Source organism: Mesoplodon bidens (genome assembly GCF_964165515.1).
Source record: "Mesoplodon bidens genome assembly, chromosome: 1".
Classification (NCBI taxonomy): Eukaryota; Metazoa; Chordata; class Mammalia; order Artiodactyla; family Ziphiidae; genus Mesoplodon; species Mesoplodon bidens.
In genome coordinates this window covers 35,319,323-35,333,159 of record NC_138176.1, presented here as the reverse complement: position 1 = coordinate 35,333,159, position 13,837 = coordinate 35,319,323, and the positions used below count along the sequence as shown (strand labels likewise).

Genomic DNA, 13,837 nt, shown 5'->3' with positions numbered 1-13,837 from the left:
GCAAAAAACAAAACAAAGCAAAACTAATCACCTGATTAAAAAATGAGGGCTTCCCTGGTGGCGCAGTGGTTAAGAGTCCGCCTGCCGATGCAGGGGACACGGGTTCGTGCCCCGGTCCAGGAGGATCCCACATGCTGCGGAGCGGCTGGGCCCGTGAGCCATGGCCGCTGAGCCTGCGCTCCGCAATGGGAGAGGCCACAACAATGAGAGGCCCGCGTACCGCAAAAAAAAAAAAAAAATGAGCTAGGGATTTGAAAAGACATTTCTCCAAAGGAGACATAAAAATGGCCAACAGATATATGAAAAGATGCTAAATTTATTAACCATTAGGGAAATGCAAATCAAAATCACAATGGGATGTCACCTTACACCTCTCAAGATGGCTATTATCAAAAAAAACAGGGCTTCCCTGGTGGCGCAGTGGTTGAGAGTCTGCCTGCCGATGCAGGGGACACGGGTTCGTGTCCCAGTCTGGGAAGATCCCACATGCCGTGGAGTGGCTGGGCCCGTGAGCCATGGCCGCTGGGCCTGTGTGTCCGGAGCCTGTGCTCCACAGCAGGAGAGGCCACAACAGTGAGAGGCCCACATACCGCAAAAAAAAAAAAAAAAGATAGCAAGTGTTGGTAAGGATGTGGAGAAATTGGAACTCTTATAAAATGTTGGCGGGAATATATAATGGTGTAGCTGCTATGGAAAACAGTATGGAGGTTCCTCAAAAAGTTAACAATGGGGACTTCCCTGGTGGCGCAGTGGTTAAGTATCTGTCTGCCAATGAAGGGGACATGGGTTTGAGCCCTGGTCCGGGAAGATCCCACATGCCACAAAGCAACTAAGCCCGTGTGCCACAACTACTAAGCCTGTGCTCTAGAGCTCACAAACCACAACTACTGAGCCTGCATGCCACAACTAGTGGAGCCCATGTGCCTAGAGCCTGTGCTCTGCAACAAGAGAGGCCACCACAATGAGAAGCCCGAGCACCACATCCAAGAGCACTGATCGCCACAACTAGAGAAAGTCTGTGCAACAGCAATGAAGACCCAACACAGCCCCCAAAAATTAAAAATAAATCAACTAATTAAAAAAAAAAGTTAACAATGGAGCTATCGTATGTTCTACTATGGGTATTTATCTAAAAATCCTGAAATCAGGGTCTTGACGAATATTAGCACTCCCATGCTCTTTGCAGCATTATTCACAATACCTAAGATGTGGAAACAGTGTAAACGTCCATTGACAAATGAATGGATTAAGAAAATGTGGTATGTACCTATAATGGAATACTATCCAGCCTTTAAAAAGGAAATTATCAGCTATCTAAGTTAGTCAAATTCATAGAATCAAAGAGTGGGATGGTGGTTGCCAGGGGGAAATGAGGAGTTACTAATCAACAGACATAAAGTTTCAGTATACATGAACAAGCTCTAGGGAATTCCTTGGCAGTCCAGTGGTTAGTGATACCTACCAGGGTTCTTGGTCTTCCCTAATAAGTAGAAATTGACTAGAGGCCAGACAAGAAATTCAGCCAAGGCTTTACTGGGGCCCCTACTGCAGCAGGGGGGAGCGAGAACAGACAACAGGTTCCTTTGCTTGCTTACTCCCTGAGGAGGGGTGAGCTTGTTCCTTATATGGGGTGAGGGTAGGGGTGTGTCCATGGGTCAGGCTGGAGGGGTGGCTTAGGTGTTTTGCCCACCCTTTAGGTGGCCTAATGTGTAGAGGGCATGCTCAGTACCCTGCTTTTGCTCTGGGCTCTTAAAAAGTGGCAGTGGGGATTTTTGGTCCTTTTGTATCTTTTGTCCACAGTTTGCCCCAACTGTGCATGCATGCAGTTATTTTTAGTCCCTTATAGTTTCTTTGTATTTTGTTGCTGGAGGAGAGGTTCGTCCAGGTGCAAGTATTGCAGCACTGAAGCAAAGGGTCCCAGGTCCTAGGCCTGTCTCAGTTAGAACTCCGAGCTTTCACTGCTGTGGACCCCGTTCTGTCCCTGGTCGGAGAACTAAGATCACACAAGCCGCACAGTGCGGCCAAAAAAAAAAAAGTGATGAACAAACTCTATAGGTCTTCTATAAATATCAGTATTATACCTATCAACAATAATGTATTAAATTATTGATATACATATTAATAATGTAATATGTATGTACACTTTAAAATTTAAGAGGGTAGATCTCATGTTAAAGTTGCTTACCACAATAAAATAAAATTGAAAAAAAGAAACTGGAAGGAGATAATCAAGAGTAGAAACCAATATAATAGAAAACAAAATACAAAAGGGAGGATCAACAAAGACAAAAGTTGGTTCTTAGTGTTTTCAGATAAAATTGTAACCCCTGCAAGACTGTTGAAAAAAGGAGGGTGCAAATCATGAACAAAAATGGGACATCATTCCAGATCCTACACCTACAGACATTAAAAAGATGAGAAGGGCTTCCCTGGTGGCACAGTGGTTGAGAGTCCGCCTGCCGATGCAGGGGACACGGGTTCGTGCTCCGGTCTGGGAAGATCCCACATGCCATGGAGCGGCTGGGCCCGTGAACCATGGCTACTGAGCCTGCGCGTCCGGAGCCTGTGCTCTGCAACGGGAGAGGCCACAACAGTGAGAGGCCCACGTACTGCAAAAAAAAAAAAAAATAATAATAATAATAAAATAAATAAATAAATAATAAAAAGAGAAAATATGAATAACTTCTTGAACCAATTTTGATTACAATAATTTTTCAAATAAACTTATTTTTTCTTTTTCCCAAATAGGCACAGCAGCAGAAACTCTTCAGTGTTATTCTGCAGAAGCAAAATAATGTAAAATTTGGGAAGACTATGTATATAAATGATAGAATTCCAGAAGAAAGGAATGAAATTGTATTGAAACCTGTGTTTGAGGAAGAGGATGAGAATGAAGAGGAGGTGATGGGAATTTGTTTCTTTCTCTTTCTTTCTTTGTATCTTTTTTTGTTTGTTTCTTCCTTTCTTTTCTTCCTTTTTTCTTTTCTTTCCTTTCTCCCTCCCTCATCTATTATTGGATGTTTTTTTTTCTCTTGAGTTGTAATGTTGTCTGTGTGACACTCACTCAGTCTTGCCATGTGGAAACTGAATTTACGTAGATCAGTTTGTAATGAGCTATTAGGGCAAAGGAATCATCTGAAATGTTAGACAGAATAATTGACAGATAAACAAGATATATTGTAGATTATATTTGTAAGCTGCAGATAGTTGAACCTAGGTTTTCTGCCATAATTAGCAGTAAAAGTGTAAATTTAATGATATTTTTGTAGTGATCACTCATAATTTAATTACTTGTGGCAGACATTTAATTGCATGATGGCTTAACCTTGCCATTTAGACTAATTCTGGATAGCCTACCTTTTTATCCTTCGGCTGGTGCTGAGATACTACAAAATAATTTTAATATGATTAAAGTTAAGTTTTCAGTTTCTTAAAAAAGTTTTACTAAGTCTAGAAACCTTGAAATTGTCCTAAATATTTGCTTTCTTTTATCCTCTTCAGTCAAATTCATTCCTAGTCCTAGTGCTGCTTTTGTTCCCTCCTCGAAGTCTTCTGTTGAGCCTACTTTTTATCTTTTCTGTTGAATTCCTTTTGAATTTAGTTAATACCATAAGGAGTCTAGTATTCCCAATTGTTTATAAGTTTCACCTTGTCAGTGAGAGTTTAAATTCTTTTTCTAAGGACACTGTTGGGGTGTAGTAAGAACTTTTAATTGATTGATTAAAAAGGAACCATATAAATATGTGTCCATGGCTGCTCTGTGTCTGGGGGAACCAATGAGTGTTCAGTATGTACATTTGCATTATATACCTGAGGATGAGTGAGTCTGTATGTATTTGTGAGTGTGTGTGTGTATATATGTGTGTGTACGTATATGTATGTTAATATGTATGTATGTATATACATTTATGTTTGCATATATAGTAGATGTCTGATATACAGATAAATAAACAGCCTTGAATAGTTTAATGTCTTTCTAATGTGGAATTAATGTGAACTGATTAGTCCCTTGAAATGAAATAAATGTTTTTGAAATCTACTTTTTTGCTCTTTCTTAATCAATATTCAGAGAATCTCTGTAAGTCTTTTCTCCCTTGAGATTCAGAATGGTAAAAATGGACCATCTGGTCTTCGTGTCTCAGTTTTCCCTAGTCTGTTTTGTATATCTTTAATTGCTGGGAACATTGCCGTCAGGCCCAACACTGAAATCCATACTCTAATTATTACTACATTTTGTTTCTATCATTTTCCGAAATAAGTAACTCTATAATAAAAATAATTTAAGTTCACTCAGAGGATTCATGAGAATAGAAATGTGTTCCTTTAAAAAAAGTTTATTTCTCAAGTTTAGGGAACTTTATATTACTGTTTCTTTAATTGTAAGGTGTACTTTAAAAAATATTATTAACATCTCAGAATCAGGAAACATCTTAAAATTGATGATACTACAGTTTCAAGTGGTAGTGGTTTTTTTTCTTTGTTAGTGTTCCATAAAATAATAATGATGATTTCTTCAATTTGATGAAATAATTTTAAGTCATGCATAAGAGAAGGAATTTCATCTATAGCTAAATCATACATTTGTGCATCATCTTTACCAGAAGCAATAATGATGTATCTAGTTATCCATAGCAATTTTCTGGTAATCTATCAAGCATGTTAAAGATATACAGTCTCTCCCCTTTATTACCTTATAATCTAAAATATCAACAATGATGATAAATATATGCAGAATGAATTACTAAACAAATGCCAAAACAAAATAAAAAAGGCATTGTGTTTATAGTGTGTGCTTTTTATAGTTGATAAATGTTATAACACAAAGTGCATGAATCTCCTTTTCTAATTTTATATTATTCAACAGTAGACTAGTAGTTTGACCTATAATTTTTAAAAAATGGTTTTATTTTTCAGGTCTTAACTGTTCAAGATCTTGTTGATTTTTCCCCTGTTTACCGATGTTTGCACATTTATTCTGTTCTGGTAAGTATCTTTTGTATATGTGCATGGGTATATATATATACATATATATCTCTGTGTGTGTATACATATGTGTGTATACACATTTGTGTGTGTATATTTGTATTATTAAAAAGACAGGTATGCATTTTAGGCCTGCTTTTTCTAAAGGCTGACCACCAGCTCATTGAGCTCTAAACCTTCATGCAATATTTACTTGTGAAATATCCACTGTGTGTAAGGCATTTACTTTTTTCTTTAACTTAATCATGGTGCACTTTCAAGTATACTTTTCATGTATGTTAAAAGAACCTTACATTTCTCCCTTCTTGCCTTTGTACTGTTGTATCACAGTTACTTTTAAATACGTTACTTCTACATTTGTTTACCCCACACTACATTGTTACTAGTTTTGGTTAAACAATTATCTTTTTTAAAAACATGATTGCACTATTCTGATATAATTCATATACCCAAAATGTTACCCTTTTAAAGTATACAGTTCAGTGGTTTTAGTATAATTCACAAGGATGTGCAGCCATTACAACTAATTCCAGAACATTTTATTACTACAAAAAGAAACCTCTTACCTGTTAGCAGTCACTCCTTATTCTCCCCTCCCCCCAGTCCCTGACAACCATTAATTTACTTTCTGTCTCTATGGATTTGCCTATTCTGGGTATTTCATATAAATGGAATCATACTATATGTGGCCTTTTGTGTCCAACTTCCTTCATGTAGGTAGAAGTTTAAGTTATTGATTGAGATCTGTCTTCTTTTTTATTTATTAAAAAATTTATTTTATTTTATTTTATTTTTGGCAGTGTTGGATCTTTGTTGCTGCGCACGGGTTTTCTCTAGTTGTGACAAGTGGGGGCTACTCTTTGTTGTGGTGTGTAGGCTTCTCATTGCGGTGGCTTCTCTTGTTGTGGAACACAGGCTCTAGGCGTGTGGGCTTTGGTATTTGTGGCACGCAGGCTCAGTAGTTGCAGCACGCGGGCTTTGTTGCTCCGTGGCATGTGGGATCTTCCTGGACCAGGGCTCGAACCCGTGTCCCTTGCATTGGCAGGCAGATTCTTAATCACTGAGCCACCAGGGAAGCCCTGGCAGATATATTCTTAACCACTGTGCCACCAGACAAGTCCCTTTCTTCTTTTTTAATACAGACATTTAAAGCTATAAATTTCCTTCTAACTACTGCTTTAGCTGCATTCCATGAGTTTTGGTGTGTTGTGTTTTTGTTTCCATTTATCTCAAAGTATTCTCTAATTTCCTGTGATTTCTTCTTTAACCCATTAGTTATTTAGAAGTGTGTTTAATCTCCATGTTTGTGAATTTCTGTTCACAAACAAAAGTTCTTCTGTTATTGATTCCTAATTTAATCCCACTGTAGTCACAGATCATACTTTGTATGATTCCAGTCCTTTTAAATTTATTGAGGCTTGTTTTATGGCATAACATATGCTTTATCCTGGAGAATGTTTCATGTAAACTTGAGAATAATGTGTATCTGGCTGTTGTTGGGTGGTGTTTTCTATAGCCATCAGTTAGGTTTAGTTGATTATAGTGTTCAAATCTTCTTTATCTTTGTTGATCTTTTGCTTGTTTCATCTGTTATTAAAAGTGGGATTATTGAAGCCTCCAGCTATAACTGTCGAATTGTCTATTCTTCCTTAGTTCTGCCAGTTTTTGCTTCATATGTTTTTGAGGCTTTGTTGTTATGTGTGTATATGTTTATAATTGTTATGTCTCCATGGTAAGATCTTTTTTCATTATAAAATGTCCTTCTTTGTAATATTTTTTGTCTTAAATTCTATTTTGGCTGATTATAGTATAGGCACTCAGGCTCTTTTGGTTACTCTTGGCATGGTATATTTTTTTATTATGTTATTTTTGACCTTTTTGTGTCTTTGAATCTAAAATGTGTCTCTTGTAAGATAGCATATAGATGGATCTGTGTTTTTTTTTCCAGTTCAGTCTGCTGATCTCTTCCTGTTGATTGGATTGTTTAGTTCATTTATATTTATGTAATTACTGATAAGGTAGGATTTACATCTACTGGTTGTTTTAATATGTCTGATGTCTTTTTTTGTTCCTCTCTTTCTCCATTATTGCCTTCTTTTGCATTAAATAGATATTGTCTCATGTACCATTTTAATTCCCTTGTCATTTATTTATACGCACGCACACACACACACACACACATTTATATATTTAGTATTTTCTTAGTGTTTGCCCTGGGAATTACAAATAACATCTTTATCTTAAAACAGTATAATTAGTTCTCATTAATCCCTCTCCTTTATGTTATTGTTCTCATACTAATTATATATTTACACATTAGCCATTGACACAGTTTTATAATTTTATAATTCTTTATGCAGTTGTTTTTTTAAATTAGAAGAAAAGAGTTACAAACAAAAATGCACATACACTGTCTTTATATTTTCCTCTGTATTTACTTTTACTGGTACTTTTAATTTCTTCATGTGAATTAGAGTTACTGTCTAGTGTCCTTGCATTTCTGACTGAAGTACTTCTGTTAGTGTTTCTTTTAGGGAAGTTTCTGGTAGTGTCAAATTCTCTCAATTTTGTTTATCTGGGAGTGTCTTAATTTCTCTTTTGCTTTTTTTTTTTTTTTGGCCACACTGCGCAGCTTGTGGGATCTTAGTTCCTCAACCAGGGATTGAACCTGGGCCCTCAGCACTGAAAATACAGAGTCCTAACCACTAGACTACCAGGGAATTCCCTCTCCTTTGCTTTTTAAGAGTAGTTTTGTTGGATATAGAATTCTTGGTTTTTCTTTCAGCACTTTGAATATGTCATCCCACTGCCTTCTTAAGCCATTTACTTTTAAGGAGTTTTGAGGTTTGGATTATTTATGTAATTGAAAAAAGAATGGTAATCATGTTAATTAGAGCAAATAGAACTATCTTTATTTGTTAACATTTTTCTTTTAGTCCTCTATTAAAAGACAGGACTAGTTCTGCACTTCCTAGCTGAGATGCAAGTGATCTAACAGCACAATATCAGTGTAAACTTGCTGTTTTACAGATAAGTAAGTGACGTTTCAAGTGTGTTGAACTTTACTGAATAGACCTTTAAAAAGAATTTCTCTCTTTTTTTTTTTTTTTTGGCTGTACGCGGGCCTCTCACTGCTGTGGCCTCTCCCGTTGCGGAGCACAGGCTCCGGACACACAGGCTCCGCGGCCATGGCTCGCGGGCCCAGCCGCTCCACGGCATGCGGGATCTTCCGGGACTGGGGCACGAACCCGTGTCCCCTGCATCGGCAGGCGGACTCTCAACCACTGCGCCACCAGGGAAGCCCAGAATTTCTCTTTTTAAAGCTATAATAAATCATAGTGTAGTATCAAAACAATAATACTTTTAGTCTAGTCTCTGATAAAATAGTTCTTTCAATGTGTGTGAGTATAAACTACCTTAACTTCATAGATTCTTTTCAATGTGAGGTAGTAGTATATACATTTAACTGCATTCGTACCTGAGGCAAACAGAGGTTAGGTTCCATCACGATCACACTGCTATCTGTAGTAACATTGAAAACTAGGCTTCCTTTTGTCTAATCACATGAAGTTTTATTCTTTCACAACTCCTTTCGAATTGGGTGTTCTATAAGTTTTTGAGTTTGGTGTAGAAGAATGATTTTTTGCTTTGATAGTGCTCAATTTTTCTGTCTTATGTGGCACCGTGCTACAGTGAGTTCCAGTAGGCACTTCTGTTACTTTGTGTTATTCCTGTTCTATATGTGTATGATCCGCAAGAGACCATGAGTGTTGTTTGTTGTTCTTACCCCAGTGCCTTCCGTTTTACCTGATATTTCATAAAGATTTGCTGCATTTAGTAATTGACTTGACTCTTTCACACAACACTCAGTTTTTAATACAGACACTTTATATATCTTTATCTGGGAGTTTATGTCAACAGGCACTAAGTCCTCTGGGAAAGACTGTACCTTTATACCTGTGTAACAGATGTGGCTGTTGGCAGGTCTCAGTTTCTTGCCGCATGGGCTGTCTGCAAGTCTGCCTGATAGTCTTCATGATGTGGCAACTGGCTTTCCCCAGAAGTGAGTGATCTGAGAGAGACCAAATGAAAACCATGATGCCTTTTATAACTTAATTCAGAAGTGACATACTTTTACTTCTGCTGCATCCTATTGGTCCCATAGACCTACCTTGGTACAATGTGGGAGGAGACTACACAAGGGATCTTTGGGGGGTGTCTTGGAGGCTACCACACTTACTTGATAAAAGAAAAACATATCCTTCACTGATACCTGATGGTACCATTGTGCATTGTCTTGATGTGTAAAAACTTCCAAGGTGCCAAATAAAGGAGAAGTCTTCTTTAATCAAGGGACAGTATACACAAAGGGTTCCTCCCTTTCTCTTCCTGTGCAGATTAATAGTAAACCATGTTAGAAATAGTATATTTTGTCCCGTGGTCAGATTTGCTTAGTTCTTGTACAACATGTTCAGAAGTTGAGGCTTCCAACTGATTTTCTTAGTTTCCCTCACTGACAGCGATATTTTCTTTCTTCAGTCAAAAATGTATAAAGGCTAAGTGACAAGTCGGGGAACAGTCAAATTATTTGAACTTACCTTTAGTCTTCTTAATTGTCATGATACCAAACAAGGTTACTATCTATGAACCATAATGCCAAAACTTGTTCTTGGTATTCAATATGAAATACCATTCCGCATTTAAATTCAGTTGTTAAAAACTGAAAAATGACTCTTACGGGGTAAAGTTAGCCATTTAGCACTGTGTTTGTGTATGTGTGTTTTTCATTAGTCTTCTGATTTTATTTTAGGGTGATGAGGAAACATTTGAAAATTATTACCGAAAACAAAGAAAGAAACAGGCAAGACTGGTATTGCAACCCCAGTCAAATATGGTAAGTATGTGAAAATTTCGAATTGGTTATGTTGAAGTTTTTATCCTCTTTAATTTCTTCAAGGCATGCATTCAACTACAAACATTTATTGAATACCTACCATTTCCAATAATTGGTTTAGGTGTGGAGGTTACAGCAGTGAACAAAATGGCTAAGTGTCTTCTCTCATGAACTTACATTCTATTAGGGAAGATAGACTGTAAGTGAATAAATATGACAATGAATAAATAAAAAGATAAATAAGTAAATATATTAAATGTCAGGGAGTGATAATTAGTTTCTGACAATCTGGTAGACTGTGTATCTTTTTTTTTTTTGCAGTACACGGGCCTCTCACTGTTGTGGCCTCTCCTGTTGCGGAGCACAGGCTCCGGACGCGCAGGCTCAGCAGCCATGGCTCACAGGCCCAGCCGCTCCACAGCATGTGGGATCTTCCTGGACTGGGGCACGAACCTGTGTCCCCTGCATCGGCAGGCAGGCTCTCAACCACTGCGCCACCAGGGAAGCCCTAGACTGTGTATCTTGATTAATTGTTCTACTGAAAAAACAACTAAAGATGCTGGATAAAACATTTTTTAAAATCTTAAATTCTTTTAAAATGTACTGAGGATCAGGTAGGAAAGTATAGTCCTGGCAAAGACTAAATAAGTAATCTGAAAGGGCTATGTTTGTGGGATTTTTATTAGTCATTCTCAAGCATATATGTATTTTTTTGGTTATAAAATTGTGATGTATTCACTGTAGAAAAATAAGGAAAAATTGAAATAAAATAATCTATAATGTAAAAAAAAACTAAGTCAATATGGAACTGTTCTGTATGTTGGTTATGGTGATAGGTATGTGACTAGATGTATTTGTGAAAACACATAGAAACAGCACATGAAAAAGAGTTTTGTTCATGTAACTTATACCTCAATACACCTAAATATAAGAAAAACAAAACAGGAAAACCTAAATGAGGAAAGAAATTCAGACAGGCATAATGAAGAACTGAATGTAGCTTTTATCCTAGGGGCATGTGCTGAATGGGAAAGCATAAGTTTTGAGGACATAAGGGTACAGGGGGCTAAGTGTAGAGTCACCCAAAGTGGGTGATAAGAGACTGTCTCCTTTGTAAGGCTGAGACTCCAAAGAATTATAGCCCATTATTAGTATGACCTAGAGATAAAACCATCTAGCAAAACCTCTCTGGTCCTTTTGCCAAATACACTAAAGAAAATTGCCTATCCCAAATCCTGGTGCTGAGTAAACAAAGAAAAAAAAATCTCTGAGAATTCATAACAAGCAGTTCCTCAAATGTGTTTGCAATCCAAATTCATTCTACTTGGATAATCAAAAAAATCTCAAGCTGAAAATTTAAAGTGGTTCCATTTTGATATTGTCTCCAGGTGCCTAGTAGAAGCAAATGCAGTTCTTCCCCAAACCTTCATACCAAATCAAAGGATATCCATAGTTGAGGTTTCAAGGAAAGTTAGCAGCTCATACTCAGAATTAGTTATCAAACAAGTGAGAATCATTAGAAATATTGACAACAGAAATAAATTGTAAAAGACTTTCAATATTTGAGTTATTAGGCATAGAATATAAAATAACACTATTATATTTAAAGAAATAAAAGGCAAGCTTGCTGATATCATTAGGCAACAAGAAACTCTAAAGGAATTACCAAAAAAATGTGGGAAAAAATCAAGTAGAATACCTAGTAATTAAAGGTATATTAGCCAGGGCTTCCCTGGTGGCGCAGTGGTTGAGAGTCTGCCTGCCAATGCAGGGGACATGGGTTCGTGCCCCGGTCTGGGAAGATCCCACATGCCATGCAGCGGCTGGGCCTGTGAGCCATGGCCACTGAGCCTGCGCATCTGGAGCCTGTGCTCCACAACGGGAGAGGCCACAACAGTGAGAGGCCCGCGTACTGCCAAAAAAAAAAAAGATATATTAGCCAACATGAAAAATTTCGTGAACAGGTTGATGAATTCTCTTAGTTGATCTGAAGAAATTTCTAGACTACATCATAGAGAGACAAAAGAATAAAAATATAGGGGCTTCCCTGGTGGCGCAGTGGTTGAGAGCCCGCCTGCTGTTGCAGGGGACATGGGTTTGTGCCCCGGTCCGGGAAGATCCCACATGCTGTGGAGCGGCTGAACCTGTGAGCCATGGCCGCTGAGCCTGCGCGTCCGGAGGCTGTGTTCCGCAACGGGAAAGGCCACAACAGCGAGAGGCCCGCGTACCAAGAAAAACCAAAAAAAAAACCAAAAAAAAAAGAATAAAAATATAGAAGAAAGATAGAGGAGATACAGAGAGGTGTAACATATTTAGTTGCAGTTTTAGAAAGAGAGGATAGAACAAGAGGAACAGAGGAATATTTGAGGTAATACCTGAGAACTTACTAAGACAGATGAGAAACAGAAACCTACAGAGTCAAGTCCAAGGAATCCAAGTAGGTTAAATAAAAAGAAGTACACTTTTAGAGAACTTAAAATGAAAATGTAGAACACCAAAGGTAAAGAGAAAATAGAAGACCTGAAAAACATTATGAGCTAAGTGAACTAATTGACATTTATTGAATAATTCACCCAAAACAGCAGAACACACGTGCTTTTCCAAGTGTACCTGGAAGTTTTACCAAGATAGATATTCTGGGTAATAAAATAAATGTCAGTAAATATTAAAAAACTTGAAATTGTACAAAGTGTGTCTTTTTACTACAAGAGAATGAAATTATCCATTTGCAAAAAAATGAATGTTGATGCTTACCTCATTCAACATTTCAAGAAATGGATCATGGACCCAAATATAAGAGCTAAAATTGTAAAACTTTTGGAAAAAACAAAGGTTAAAATCTTTGTGACTTTGGGTTAGGCAGTATTTTCTTAGGTGAGATACATAAAGCATGAACCATAAAGAGAGAAATTGATAGATTGAACATCAAAATGGAAAACTTCTACTCTTCAAAAGGCAGTGTCAAGAAAATGAAAAGACAAGACATAGATGGAGAGAACATTTGCAAAACTCATGTCTAATAAAAGGCTTGTATCCAGAATATATAAAGAACTTGTATAACTAACTAAAGACAGACTAAAAAGATTCAAATAGACATTTTACCAAAGATACACAGATGGCAAATAAGCACATGAAAAGATGTTAAATATCATTTTTCATCAGGGAAATGCAAATTAAAACCACAATGAGATACCTCTACATACCTACTAGAATGGCTAAAATTAAAAAGATTGATAATAGCAAGTGCTGGTGAGGATTTGGGGCAGCTAGAACTCTCATAAACTTCTGATAGGTATAAATATTGTACTGCCACTTTGGAAAATAGTTTGACAGTTTGTTATAATGTTAAGCATACACTTGCCATATGACCCAGCAATTCCACTCCTAGGTTTTTACCCGTGAGAGATGAAAATTTATCCACATAGTGGCTCATATGTGAATGTTTATAGTAGCTCTATTCATAAATGCCAGAAACTAGAAACATCTCAAATATCTGTGAGCTAGTGAATAGATAAACAAATTGTCGTACCTCGGGCTTCCCTGGTGGTGCAGTGGTTGAGAGTCCACCTGCCGATGCAGGGGACACGGGTTCGTGCCCCAGTCCGGGAAGATCCCACATGCTGTGGAGCGGCTAGGCCCGTGAGCCATGGCCACTGAGCCTGCACATCCAGAGCCTGTGCTCCGCAATGGGAGAGGCCACAACAGTGAGAGGGCTGTGTACTGGGAAAAAAAAAAAAAAAAAAAAAAAAAATTGTTGTACCTCGTCATAATGGAATAGTACTCAGCAGTAGAAGAGGAACTGATACATTCAGTGACATGGATAAATCTTAACAGCATTATTCTAGGTGAAAAAATTCAGATACAACAAAGTTATGTATAATACGATTTGTGTTATATGACATTTTTGAAAAGGCAAAACTATGGGATAGAATGGGATCTGTGACAACGGGCCAGGGTTGG

General features: G+C 37.5%; 1 protein-coding gene across 4 annotated transcripts in view; it reads left to right on the top strand.

The window, feature by feature from the left end:
• The window catches only part of EXOC6 (exocyst complex component 6), a gene marked incomplete at its 5' end in the record, with an annotated part of 206,896 nt that overhangs the window by 64,980 nt on the left and 128,079 nt on the right, over window positions 1–13,837 (top strand). For all 4 annotated transcript variants that reach the window (XM_081236720.1, XM_081236719.1, XM_081236718.1 and 1 more), the window contains 3 exons: window positions 2,749–2,901; window positions 4,915–4,983; window positions 9,794–9,877. In XM_081236720.1, coding sequence (XP_081092846.1) covers window positions 2,749–2,901; window positions 4,915–4,983; window positions 9,794–9,877 — 306 coding nt within the window. The remainder of the gene's footprint in view (window positions 1–2,748; window positions 2,902–4,914; window positions 4,984–9,793; window positions 9,878–13,837) is intronic.